This window comes from Ipomoea nil, unplaced genomic scaffold (assembly GCF_001879475.1).
Source record: "Ipomoea nil cultivar Tokyo-kokei standard unplaced genomic scaffold, Asagao_1.1 scaffold2761, whole genome shotgun sequence".
Classification (NCBI taxonomy): Eukaryota; Viridiplantae; Streptophyta; class Magnoliopsida; order Solanales; family Convolvulaceae; genus Ipomoea; species Ipomoea nil.
The window spans coordinates 950,072-964,501 of record NW_017619189.1 but is presented as its reverse complement, the minus strand read 5'-3'; the positions used below and the strand labels follow the sequence as shown (position 1 = coordinate 964,501).

The 14,430-nt window shown below is 35.9% G+C and overlaps 2 protein-coding genes across 2 annotated transcripts; one reads left to right on the top strand and one right to left on the bottom strand.

Moving 5' to 3' along the window:
- The first annotated feature begins 756 nt into the window (after nucleotides 1-756).
- On the top strand, nucleotides 757-7,008 carry LOC109157147 (WD repeat-containing protein 75). Its single transcript, XM_019305049.1, has 17 exons — nucleotides 757-899; nucleotides 979-1,164; nucleotides 1,363-1,536; nucleotides 1,769-2,177; nucleotides 2,345-2,463; nucleotides 2,537-2,614; nucleotides 2,860-3,000; nucleotides 3,456-3,500; nucleotides 3,615-3,781; nucleotides 3,935-4,013; nucleotides 4,108-4,190; nucleotides 4,558-4,687; nucleotides 5,200-5,332; nucleotides 5,439-5,605; nucleotides 6,023-6,215; nucleotides 6,493-6,697; nucleotides 6,736-7,008. Coding segments are annotated over exons 1-17 (2,430 nt in total). The 5' UTR covers nucleotides 757-779; the 3' UTR covers nucleotides 6,737-7,008.
- Nucleotides 7,009-7,675: 667 nt separating this feature from the next.
- On the bottom strand, nucleotides 7,676-10,625 carry LOC109157089 (major extracellular endoglucanase-like). The gene is made up of 3 exons (XM_019304961.1): nucleotides 10,058-10,625; nucleotides 8,634-9,245; nucleotides 7,676-8,088 (listed from the first exon to the last, which is right to left on the bottom strand). The coding sequence occupies exons 1-2, from the start codon at nucleotides 10,616-10,618 to the stop codon at nucleotides 8,877-8,879; spliced, it is 930 nt and encodes a 309-aa protein (XP_019160506.1). The 5' UTR covers nucleotides 10,619-10,625; the 3' UTR covers nucleotides 7,676-8,088; nucleotides 8,634-8,876.
- Nucleotides 10,626-14,430: the final 3,805 nt, after the last annotated feature.

The following is a 14,430-nucleotide window of genomic DNA, read 5'->3' as shown; positions in this document are numbered from 1 at the left end:
TCAAGACTATAATCTGTTTGGTTAAGTTGGTTAATCTCATATTAATAGGGTAAAGGTTGGTAATAAACTTTTGTCCTATTCAGGACCTACTTTGAAGCCTTTTTAAAGGCCTATATATTAAATAAATAAATAGGTTTTTTAAAAGGCTTTAGGCTAGGCCAGGCCAACTGTAGGCTCAGGCTTGAGCCTAACAAAAAGCCTACATACAGGCACAAGCCCAGGCTTTAGATTTCCATAGCAGGCCTAATTTTCTAAAGCCTGGCTCGGCTAAGCCTATTTCCACCCCTTTTTGATGCGTAGCTGCGTGGGCATGGTGCTGAGACCCGCCGGACCACCACCGCCTTCATTCCCTTCTTGATTTAATTCTCTCCACTTTCAGCTTCTTCTCGTGCCTAATATTTTTTTCCTAATAATTACATTGTTGTTTCCATGTGTGCACCAAATATAACTTGAATTTAATATGCTCTATTTATAATGCTTATGGGCTATAATGATGGATGAAGTTTTTGCCATGTCTAATTACTGCAAAATAAGTTGTGATGCCAGTAGCCCCCAATATGGGGCCATGTGTGAACTAAGTGTAAAAAAACTAGAATATCACTTTTTCTCTGCATTGGCATTATTTGATTTACTTATATTTATATATGATAATGTATATGAAACATTTAGTTAAACAATAATACTAGATGAAACTTTGTGTTGTAGGTGCAGAATAACCATATTTCAGCTGTCTACAACTGGAATATTATAAAAACAGAGAGGAAAAAGTAAAAAAAAAAATGATAAGAGGTGGAAGAAGCCTGGTTTCTTCACCACCGGCATTCTCAAATGATGGGAAGAAGCTCCTTGTCTGCACAGCTAGCACTGTGTCTGTTTTCAGCACCTTCACTGGTTTACAGGTTCCTCTAACCTCTACCTTAATAAATTTCCAACGAGTTGTAGACAAATTATCCTCATCCATGTTGTTCTGTTCTGTAGATAGGTGAGTTGGAAGGTCATACAGCACTGGTAACATCAGTTATTGTAGTGCCAGCAACAACACCAGCAAGTAAAATACTGTGCTATTGTTGGACAGCATCACTTGATGGCACAATTAGATATTGGGACTTTTCAGTAGCTGAATTGATGAAGACTATTAATATTAAGACCCCAATTCATTCCATGGTATTGTGATTTATCATTCATGTTTACTTCTCAACGGAAATTGATGAGTTGTTGTTGGGATTTTAGTGAGCACTTAATAGATGAAGTTAAAAGGATTTATTTATTGTTTGTAGTTATTAAAATGGCATTTCTTTCATTTATCTTGTGATTCTACCCTGTCTTCTGTAACGGGGAAATTCTTTTTATTGGTATTCTCAGGTGATTCCAGGACTAGTATGTCAACCACTGGAGAGCAGTGAAAAATCTATGGATGTTTTTGCTTATATTTCTTCTCAGGACATCAAACAAATAGATGGACAAACTTTAAGTTGGCAGATACAGAAGTGTAACTTAACAAAGTCCCGCCTGGCTGGTGGAGTGATATTAACAAAGGTGTGCGAGGGAATATCATACATATGCTGTCTAATCTTGGTTTGACAGTCTCAAGCTTGTAACCCACATGATACACATCTTTATGCTTTGTTTTCTTTCCGTCATGATTTTTAGTTTCAGAGGCAATTGTCAACAATATTTCATTATTCTGCACAAGCATATTACAGTAGCTTATATACTTCATTTTTGTAGACTGGGGATTACACTAAATGAAATCTTTTGGTTTTTTCAGAGTAAAAAACCTCAATTAATCACCCTCAGCCCCAGCGGGAAGTATATTGGGTTCTGTGAAAAGCACAAAATTCGTATATGGGAAGTTCCAACAAAAGATTCTGATCATGCAATCCATAAAACAATCAGATTGCATCATACCAAAAAATTAAACATTCTAGCTTTCCATCCAACTGAGAGAATTGTAGCAGCGGGGGATGTTACAGGAAGGATCTTAATATGGAGGCATTTTGGAGAAAGAACGTTTTCTATTCCTCATAAGTTGGAAAATAGAGAAGTTATCAAGGATGCAGAGGAGAGGCCTGGAGTGAGAGGCGATGATGATGCTGATATGTGCACCACATGGCATTGGCATTCTGCAGAAGTGACGGTCTTATTTTTTTCTTCTGATGGTGCCTATCTCTTCTCAGGTAGAAACACAAACTGTAATCATTTTTTATAAATGTGAGATGAGATATTTTATTTCTTTATAGTGTTTTGTCTTTTCCTTTAATTGTTTTGGGTATAGTTTAGTCAGTAGCTCTTGCATCTAGTAAATTTTCTGCTGCTTAGTGCAATGACGTTTCTAACTGATCAGGTGGAAGAGAAGGAGTTCTTGTGCGTTGGCAGCTAGATACAGGAAAGAGAAACACTCAGTCACGAATTGGGAGTCCGCTTTCATATTTTACAAATTCGCCAGACCATTCACTGTCTTCAGTAAGAAAATATCTTTGCACATGTTTTTATAGTTATAACTGAATTATTAGATCATAATAAGTGGCTTCTCCAGGTTTCTTGTGCAGATAACAGAATTCAACTGCTTGAAATGCCATCCATGAAAATGCTAAGGTCCATATCAGGGATCAAGGTTTGTAGCTACTATATCTCTGTCAACAAGTAAAAGAAATGTTGACTAAGAAGAAAGGGCAAGGACTTGAATTTTACCTTACTTAGTCTTTGCGCATTAACTATGTTGTTCTGACCATGTTTATATGTGAATTGAAATGAAGCATGATGAAATTTAAAAGAATTAACATTAGGTGCGACCCGTTGGTTACTTATTGTCTTGCTACACATAATTTTACTTTTTGTCTTGCTACACATAATTTTCAGCTGCACAGTTCAGTCCCAGAGAGATATAATGGGCAATGTAGTGATGCTGTATTTGATTCTACTGCTGGGCTAGTTGCCATATGCACAGAAAATTACTGTGTCCAACTCTTTAGCATGTTGGATGACCGAGAAATTTCATTGGTAAGCATTTAAAAAAAATTAAGCAGTTTAATCATTTGGTTCATTGTTTCTATTCCGTTCTGTGTGATATTTGATTATTTTTCAATATTTTTATACAGTTTATTGAACTTAAATAACCATCAAAACAACAACGGAAATAAATTAACAAATAAATAAGTAAAGCACAAATAATGAAATAATTATGGTGGAGTTCTGCATGGTGGTTACATGTTTTCGTTGGATGTAAATCCCACTGGACAGTGGGTATATTTCGTTGGTGGTTTTTCACCTAAAGGAACAAGTATTTATTAATTGTTTGCTCCATATTGTGACACAAGTCACACAACATATTGGTAGTCTGGCTGGGCTGGAGCCTGGAAGGTATGGGTGCCATATGGCTACTGCTGATTTGGTGTTTGTTATAAACATATATGTATCTCGTAATAGTTGTGGTTCTCATGATTTACATTTTGTAGGTTCAAGTCTGTGAAAGAAATCATCAGCCGGTTGATGAAGTCACGGTACATTAAATCCTCTGTTTACATTTCTTTCATCGCAGATGATGTGTTATGCGCAGAAAGTCTTGGCTTTTGTGTGTATATATATCTTCATATAGGATGTGCATACTTTCACAGGTCATAGTGAATATGGTGGCTCTCTCTCCAGATGGTTGTACCATGAGTACTGTAGAGACTAGGCTTCCTGAAGAAGGAATTGGAGGCCTTGTATGTCTAAAGTTCTGGACAAGTGGCTCTCAAAATAAAGACTTCAGCTTATCTACTGTTATATATGAACCACACAGGTTTTACTTCGTTTTTGATACTATACATTTGTGTAGTATCATTCTCTTTAGTTACGAGTATTAATAAATGCAAAAGAGGACAAAGTGAGATCCTTATCTGGTTATTTATAAAGCTCCAATTCCTTTGTCGACTAAATGATTTTCACTGTATAGGGATGCTGGAATCTCTGCAATCACTTTTCATCCTACTCGTAACATGGCTGTCAGCTCTTCATATGCTGCTGAATTTAAAGTAAGTGTATCCTTCTGCTCAAATTCAGAAGTAACTGTGCCCATCAAATTGGGGTTAATTAGTGATTCCTATATCTCATTTCTCTCTTTGGCAGATCTGGGCTTGCAATAGTGATGTTCAACATGGGGATCAGATGAATAATTCTGGATGGACATGCCATGCTGTTGGCTCATACAAGTATAACTGTTTCTACTATTCACGTATTATTTTCCAGAAACAGCATAACATTTCTTGGTAGACATATTTGATGACTTGAAATAGGAATCCCACTAAGTTAAAATATTGCATGGTAGGCTGAAAACTAATAAACACCAATCAGAGAAATACATATACTAGTTGATTGAATCCCAATTAGTATTGTTTCTTGTACTCCAAAACTCAGCTATCTATTAAGTGAATTCTTGCATGATTGTAAAGATGGATGTGATTAGCAATTTCATTATTTGGGGGTTTACAGCTGCTGATATGCAAATGATTAATTTTTTGAATTTGGTGATTACTTCTTATTTTCATATCATTTTTTACTAAGAGTTTACTTCTGCAGAAAGAAGCCGATGACAGCTGCTGCATTTTCTGCTGATGGTTCTGTTCTGGCTGTTGCTGCAGAAAGAGTTATTACTTTGTGGGATCCAGACAGGAATGTGCTGGTTGCTACAATTGGAGAGACTTTTGAGGTAAATTATCTTAGCATGCAAAGTATAATTGGAATATTGATACTATTTGTATGCAGACGGAGTGTTGTGAAAAGCTATTGCAGTTTTTTCACCAGTTAAGATCCCCCCTGATGTTTGTTATAGCTCTCTTAGGACTTCATTGGATGGTCAAGAGGCTGATAGAAAAACAACTACATTCCTCTGTAATACAAACAGAGATCGCTCTTCTAGATAACTGTCTCTTGGAGAAATGTAGATGGGGGAGTAGTGACACATAAATGCTGTCCACATGCTCTGATGTGCATAGAATTTATATAACAATATTGCTGAGCTTGGCACCCTAAATAAATACTCAGTAATAAAAGCAGAGATAACATGTATGCAGTAATCTTCTACTAGCTGTCTCTTGGAGAAGGGTAGATGGGGTAGTCACACACAAATGCTGTCCACTTGCTCCAAATGTTTTTGTTGACATTCCCTACTCTTATCTATCAGCATCAAATGATCTTATTTGAGTTTTCCACTTTTTGTAGCCAATTTCATCCCTTTCATTTATTGGGAAGTCAGAATATCTAGTATCCTCATCTCAAGGCTCTAATCCTCAAGTGTCTGTTTGGAGTATGTCAAAGCTGTCTATATCTTGGTCTTGCAAGATTCATGCAGAAGGTTTGATCTGTTTCTTTTTCTTGCATTTCTCCATATGTACTGTAATTACATACCGTTTGAAAAATATATATGGTTATCTGAATAACTATTGTAATAATGTATGCAGCTGTATCGTGTGCTATAGATGGTTCGTCTTTTGCTATTCTTGCACTTCTTCCTGATTCAGCTAGGTCCAAGGCATCTAATGAAGCTTCATTGAATAGTGTGGATGGGGTAATTTTATTGTATAATGTAGAAACTCCTGTTCCTTTGGCTACCTGGCTTGTGAAGAAGGTATGAATTTCCTTTCTGTTTTTCTGAGCTTTGTTACTGATTTCCTCCATCTAGTTGGGTCTCTAGTTACTCTGGAGGCTTGCATTACTAGAAAGTAGAAAGGTGTTTACTGAAGTTGTCATTGAAACAAATCTTTTGCTCCTCTAGTTACAACTTTTTTTTTTTTTTTGGGTTTCATCTACCTTTTGCCTCTAGTTTATTTTGCATCATAGATTTTGTGGGAATTCTCCCCATTTTCTTCTCTTTTGTCTAATAATGGGTTTTATCCGTCTTGATGGTGTTGAAAAAATTGATTTCTGATTTTATTTGTGAGATAATTATATAGAAGCAATAGCACTGTTATAGTTCAGCTTGAGTATACAAGTGAGCAAAAGCTGAACCCAATCATCATATCTTTTGTTCATACAATTACCACAGGCTCAAGGTGGAGGGATTGGTTTCATTCTTCGAAGTGATAAATCAGAAGAGGATCTTACAGATGGAAAACAATTGCAGATGCTATGCTATATAAATAGTGATCATGAGTATGTTCTCTTTGACCCATATAGTCAGCAACTTCATGATCAGACAATTATACAGAGACATAAATTTCTTCAATCTGATGAGACAGGTAATGCCACTCTCCTATTTGCCTTATACAATTTCAATCTTTATTTCTTCTCCCTATACTTTGATAAATTATACCATGCTAATCGAGAAGTGATCTGTATGGAGATCGATGGGGAACTTCACCTTTTTACTTATTAAATTATACAAATATGCTACTATTTTCAAATGTGAACACTGATAGTGTTTATGAACATATTTTTATCTATTGAGAAGCAGAAATAAGTCATAGTAGTCCCTTCCATAATATAAGTTTGACTTAAAAATCTTCCTTTGTGCAGGGAGGTCTGGGTATGCATCTATGTATGGGGAACTACCAGAGTTTCACCAAAACCGAAATCAAACTTCATCTGTCGTCACATCTGTACCGTCAGAAAAGCCATGGGAAACCCTATGCAGCGGCCCGTCTTATGCTCTTCCTCTTTCTGAATTGTGTTCAAAATTTCTTGAAACATTTCTGGAGAAGAGGATGATACCTGTGGAGTGAATCTCTTGCCTGTTATTTTGTCATGAGTTGCAATGCCAATCTCTTCTGCAATTACTTTATCACAACAATGGTGCAAAGGAGGAGCAGCAACATGTATTTGAGGTATGTGAAGCAGTTTTGCTGCTGAAGATGTGAGCATGGGTCGGCAAAACCTAGCATTGTATTTGCTTTAATCTTCCGACTTTATGGAAGCAAATTTTGTAATCCCTAAGAACCAGCAAAATCGTTTCACCTTTACAAAATGGGAAATTTTGTCAATCTACAAACTGATTTTTAACTTTCACACTATTATTAGATTTGATTTCAATTACCTTGCTCTTGTTTGGCTGTTTTTTGTTACTCTAATGAATTTGAACAAGGATGCATGAATACTAGTTGTAGATACACGTTGCACAAAATGTTATGCCCAATGACCGATAGATGGGTTTTGTGGTGAGTTTGTCACACGGGAGACATGTAATATTTTTTCTTTTATGAACTTATTATAACTAATTGATTTATCATGTAGGTTTTGAAAATGAAGCAAACATGAGTGCAAAGCATACTACCATCATTTTAACGATTAATTATGACATGAATTTGCAATGAGGGTTAAATAAGTTTTTTAATTATTTATTAATTGTAATTAAACTATTGAATAAGCATTCAACATTATTATTGGACAGGTCCAATTTTAATTTTTTAAAAAGGAAAAACGACATATATGGTTCTTGAGTTATACCCATATTGATGACTTAGTTTCTTGATTATGATCGGACACCGTTAACTATTGTCCTTCATTGCATCACTTTTTAAAGTACATTGATTAAATTAAACAAAATGGAGGTATAAGGACTAAATGAACAAAACACTATAGTATAAGGACCTCCATCATAAGTACTTTGACCAATTTTATATATTAGATGTTACATTTTGCACCATGAGTGATTTTAAAGATGAAATATATGTAAATCTCAATCTATATACTTTATATTTGATGCAATGAGTTTAAACCATTGGGTTTGAGGATTTCTCATGTCACCCTCTTCCAGACCAACACACTTTCTCGTCAAAATTGTAGAGGAAGAGTACGAGGAATCGAAATCCAAGCACAATACTACTCGATTGTCACCTCTATTAGCTAGTTGAAACATTGAATTGGAAGCCAAGCTCCAAGTATTACTTTGCCTATCATTGCAAATTGTAGAGAGGCCAATAGGAAGATCTTCCCCAACCACTGTTAAGCATTTCAAAGACTCTATCATTTGTATTGGCATCCCATCTGCCTCTTGGATGCATTGACTTGCACCCACACAGTTACTCATGTGGATTTGATCGTGGACCACTTGTGCACATCGCCCGCTCAATGGATGATATAGTACGTAATAAGTTGGTCCACTTGACTTCGGATCTTCATACATGTGTAAAAAAAGTACGTTATTAGTCACGTCATTAAAACTATTGGTTGAGTTAATTACTGATTTGGTTCCTCGACTATGAGAATTTCACCAATTTGGTTCTTGACTTTTAAAGTTCTTTAATTTAGTCCCTGACTATGGCTTTTTTTTATTATCCAAAATAGTCCTAATCGTTAGACATTCGTTAACTGGGGACCAAATTGGTAATTTTGTTATAGTCAAGGGACCATTTCGGTCATTACATGCACCATTTTTTTTAAAAGTTAATTACTGAAATGGTCCCTTGACTATAGTGAAATTACCAATTTGGTCCCGAGTTAACGGATGTCTAACAGTTAGGACCATATCAGGTAAAAAAAAAGCATAGTCATGGACTAAATTGAGGAATTTTGGAAGTTGAGGATCAGATTGCTGAAATCATAATCGAGGGACCAAATCGGTATTAACTCATTACTGGTTTAAAATATTAACTTTAAGGCTAATTTTAATTTTGTCCTTCAAATTGGTAAGAATGATTAAATTATGTATAAGATAATACCTTGGAGTTTTTGTTGCAGAAAGTGTAATTTGGAGTGGAAATTGGGATTTCTAAGGGCAGTCCAATTGGTATTAAACATGCCATATGTTTCATCTGGACCATACTGCCCTTCCTTAAGGTAATAGCTTCCTTGGAGAGCCCAAACACTCCAATCCAAATCCAAATCAGCCAAATACGAATGCATGCACGGCAAGTAGACATTATCAGCCTCAGATTTTCCCATTTGGTCAATCCCAAACTCACTCACAAACAGAGGGGCTGCATCGTCCTTTCCCCCCCCCTAACCAAGAACCCTGCCTTCTCCTCCATTTCTATTGTGATCTCGTGACAAACCTTGTTCAATGGGCCTGCCACCCACACCTTCGACTGCCCCTCGTTGAACGAGTAGCGATGCGCCTCGTAAACCACCTTCTTCTTCTTCATCATCTTCAGCTCCAATGGCGTATCCTTCAGGAATCTGAAATCCAGATCGTAGCTCAGCCCGGAGATGATTACCAGGAGGTTTGGGTTTGCGGTGTTGATCGTCTTTGCCCCCTTCTCTACGTACTTGTACCATTCATCCACGTTCTGTAAGGGGCCGCGTAGCTCGTTGCGCAAGCTCATGCCTACCACCTTCAATTGGGCATGCAAAACAACAAAATTTCATGTTTTGAATCACTAACATGCAAGTAGAAAGTATCTAATTAACAATACAATCAGGTATACCATACTTCGCCCCATGAGCAGCTCAACTGGTATGAAATTTGTCACAAGAGATTAAGGACAGTGTGGGAAGGAGGCTCCTTGTACTAATTTACCACTCCACAAACTGTTGGGCTGCGGTTTAAATTGCACTAGTAACACTAAATATTTACACTAACTCGAGTTTTTTATATGAAAGTAAACCTTTCTAGAAACAAAGTAACAAAGGGGTGTTTGGTGTTAGCTGATTGAGTTAGTAGGTTTGATTAGTTGATAACATTAGTTGATTGTTAGATGATTGAGTTAGTGAATTTGACTAGTTGATACTTGATAGCATTAGTTGATTGTAGAAAAGTGTTTCGTAAATTAGTTAGCTGATTATATATAACATTTTGGAGCAATAAGTTGTTACAAAAAGCTAATTAATCAAACACTTATATTGATTGTTTAATCAGTCAAATAGCTAATAGTGGTCAAATCAGTCAAAATTGACTGATAGGTAGACTATTTTACCAAACAGGCCAAAATCTTGTAATTCTCCACCAACCAAAATATAAAAGTGCGTGGATTCTTTTGACTTTGGTTTAATTTAGAGGTGTTTTGACAATTAATGAATAATTGATAGCTAGTAGTTTTCTTAACTGTTTTGATCCATTAATAACCTAAACTGTTTGTAGAAAAGTGTGATATTTCGTTTCGTTTTGTTTTGCTTAGCATTGAAATAGTGCATGTAACAAACGTACCATGGGCGTATCCTTGAAGATGTTAGCAACAATGGCTAGACCTTGCAACCATTCATCAGGATCGAAGTAAACGCCGCCGAAGAAGCCGTTACCGTCGTGGTCGGCGCAGCACCACATGGGTTTGCTAACATGGTTATCAAGCACCATCATGATTCCATGTCTACCAATCTCTTCAACCACAGCCTTCCAAGCATCCACCAGATTCAGGCTCAAGAGGTTCGGGTTATTACTGACTAGGCCTGAAATCGCCTCGGTCAATCTCAGATCGCCAAACGACTGGACCACCGTCATGTTGGCGTAGCGAGTGAACATGTAGGTGGCCCATGTGAGGCGCACGCAGTTGAAACCCATTGTTGAGACGTGTGTGGCAATTTGGCTTAAAGGCCTCCTGTCTAGGCCCTCGGGTAACATGGGTTCCAAGTGGCCTGCCCAACTAGCACAGGCCAACTTCACCCTTTCCCCACTTTGGTCATCCATGATCCATCTTGAGTTTGCTGAGAGAGGTAGAGAGTGAGACAGAGAAGCAAAGGAAAGAAGGAAGATTGTTAGGATTGGTGTCATGGTTTTGTTCAAGAACTTCAAGGTAAAAAAGATGAAGATAGAGGATAATATAAATCAAGTGGATTGATTATGGGGTATTTAAACTAGTGAGTAGCTTAAGGAATAAGCTAGGGTGAAGTATTTCACTAAACGAAATTTGAAAATACAATTAGGTCACTGGCGGAGCAGACTACTTGTATTGGTGGTACGGGTAGCAATGGTGGTAGTGCGGAAAAAAACATGGTGGTACGAGTAATAGCAATAGCGGTAGTGGGGAAAAGACATGGTGGATGGAAGAAAAGGGAGAAAAAAGAAAATAAAATTTCAGATAAGTGTCCATGTCAGCTAGTCAAGTGGGGTTTGGGAAGGGAGTCAACCTGCTTTCAAGTGAGATTGCTAATATTTTATTTTTGGGTTAGTAATTGTACTTTTTTTTTTTTTTGATTTGATGGCCTTGTTGCATTTTCAGGTTTCATTTAGTGATTAATTTGACACTTATTTCGTGACTTAATAATACAAATGTCTTTTAGCTTAGTTGGATTATGAAAAGTTAGGTACAGCTAACATCTTTGCAAAACCACATTTCTATTTTTACACCACCTCACACATGCATATATTCTCACAATATTGCATTTTTCTATCTTCGGCTTAAAAATATTTTAAATCACAACTTGTTTTATTTGTGTCATTATTAACAATTGAATTTGAAAATTTAACCTTTATAAACGCTTAACTTTGCTCCTGAATATGTTATATTTAATATTCTGTCCTTAATATAATGTTATACTGCATCTATTTCATTTTTATGTATTAAATTTGAGTACAATTATTCAATTAAAATTCATGCATTCAAAAAAAAAAAATCAATTAAAATTCATTGTTATTAGATCCAATTAAATAATTGTTCTTACTTGTAAACGTTTAGGTTATTTTAATTTTCTATTCATCATGTATATGTCTATATATTATTAATAAATTTTAATTCTTTTTGAAAAGTATTATTATTATTATTATTATTATTATTATTATTATTATTATTGTTATTATTATTATTATGCATGTTTTAAGTATTAAAAAATCACATTTAAAATAACTAATGAATTTACAAGATCAAACAAATAGATAATATGTAACAATATATTAAAACATCCCATCTTTAATTAATATTTCATAACATATTGTAAAGAGATGAAGTACAAATAAGCCACTAAATTATTTGGGAAATAACAATTTAGCCACTGAACTCAAATAACGTCCAAATAAGCCACTGAACCAGAAAAAAAAAGTTAATTAACATTTTTAACAAGTTAACTTTCATTTTTGCTAATTGGATAGCGGCACATTATTTTATTTTATTTATTATTATTATTTATTTTTATTATTATTATAATCCACATAGATTATTTGTAAGCAAATTCTCAATAGACATCCAAGCACTAAATTCTCTCCTCTCTAATCGCGTCTTCTCCCTCTCTTTCACGTAGGTACTCCTTTCTCTCTGTTGAACATTTCGTTCATTTGCATCGTATTTGTATCTCTATCATGATATCTCCAAATACAACCAGTTGGAGACCCAGGAAGAAGCTCAAGAGGACACGGGATGGAAGCTGGTCCATATGATGTTTTCAGACCTCCAACAAACATAGATTTGCTATGTATCTATGTTGGGACGGATGTTCAGTTCTTTGGGATGACACTAGTGACTATAATTTTTGCTCTACTAAGACAATTGCAGGGAAAACTGGGAGTAAATTGATGATGGAAATAACAGAAGAAAGAGAAGAAACGATGTCGTATGACACACAGAAGTTGGAGACGGTTAACACTAACCCAGACGACGCTGTTTGAAAACTAGCAGTTAGTGGGAGGATCCGACGACGTCGTATTGAGCTTGGCTGAGCTGAGCTATTTTGATCAGTAGATTCTGAAGGTTGTTGAGGGATTCCCTCCTTGCTGTAATACCAGAATTTTTGCAGGAGCTGTTTGTAAGAGGTTTTGTGAGAATATGTTGATGTAATGGAGGAATTTTCTAGTTTTAAACAGTGGGGAAATTTTGTGGATTTTGCTGATAAGTTTGAATAGTATAAAGGGCTGCTGTTACAAATCTATCCTTACTTAACTGACCAGTACTTTTTGGATAGCTTTATAGTGATATTAAAGCAACAGCTAAGGTGTTTTGTAAGGACATCTAGACCTGGAAATTTGGAAGAAGCAATATGGCTAGCTAGACAGTATGAAAAAGGGCTGAGAACAAATGAATCCTAAAAAACTACAGCTACCACCCAAAGACCTACCCTTACTGGCCAAAGATCCCAGTAGTACACTACCCAAAACTACAGCTTCAAAGATCCTTCAATCCAATGCTAAATCCCCTGAGGTTAACATATTTAAGAACCAGCTCAGGGAACAAAATAGATGTTTCAGATGTTTTGATCTCTAGAGTCCTAGCCACAAGTGTAGAGGTCCAACCTTCAACATAATTGAATGAACTGAGCCCAGGAACATGAAGAGGAGCCCAGTGAGGATCAACCTGAGAGAGTGGAAGTTGTGGCAAAATTGGAACCAGATGAAGTTGAGGTGACACTATGTGCTGTTATTGGTGGTGAAGGAATGAACACCATAAAATAGGTTGGGACCATTAGCAAACAACCAATCACCATTCTAGTGGACAGTGGGAGCACGCATAGTTTCATAGATGATGTGAGTCCAATTGTGCACATTTCTAGTATTAGTTTGATTATATTTATTAGGCTTGAGTTCATGATTTTTGATGATTTAATTGCATAATCCCTTGTTTTATCATTTAATTGTGGTTCACACTTGTTTTGAATATTTTACGGTGTTTGCTAGTGTTTTGGAACCATTGTAGGTCAAAGATACAAACAAGGAAAGTTTTAGGACAAATTTGGAGTCAAAATGGATCAAATGGTATGCTCTCAGCAAGTGACACGTCGAACCAAAGGCTCGACGCGTCCAAAGACGCTGATTCTACAAAAGAATGGGGCGACGTTTTTTCTAAGAAATAAAGGGGCGACAGCTTGTCAAAGTACCTATGAAGTCCTTGTACTATAGTGTTTTGTTCAATTTAGTCCTTGTACCTTTATTCTGTTCAATTTAGTCCATCTACTTTAAAAAGTGATAAAACTGAGGACAATTGTCCAAATCTCATTACGAACATGGTCGTAATTATTTATTTTGGACATACTAATTTAATTTATTGGTGGTAAAAATAATAAATTTTAAATATTTATAAAGTAATATATGAGTATGAATATAAATATCATCAGCGCCATGTAACCTAAGTTAACGATAATATTAACATCGTTAACTATTGTCCTTAATTGCACCACTTTTGAAAGTACAAGGACTAAATTGAACAAAATAAAAGTATAAGCACTAAATTGAACAAAACGTTATAGTACAAGGACCTCGTAAGTACTTTAACCTCCAAATTGAAATAAAAGAACTGCACTTTCCAAACCAAAATAAAAGGGGCATTTTCCAAAAGAAAGATTAAGGATGGCAATTTATAAATTAAATAAGAGAATTACGATTTTGTCCCGATTTGACTCCCGTTATAAACTCTCACCTTGGTTCAACCCTAGAAGGCATGCTCAGTTTTGAAGATAAGGAAGAGAAGAATTGGGAGCTACAAGGTGTCTTTGGAAGCAAGGAGGAAGCCAAAGAGATTTGGGAGAATCGTTTGGTCAATTCGTGCATGTACTCTTTAGATTATCTTATAAACTATTAATAATTGTTATGTATTGCATATTACCCACGCATAGCTAATTTATTTAAGTTTCTAGCAGCTATCTACAACCCTTTTGTTAGAA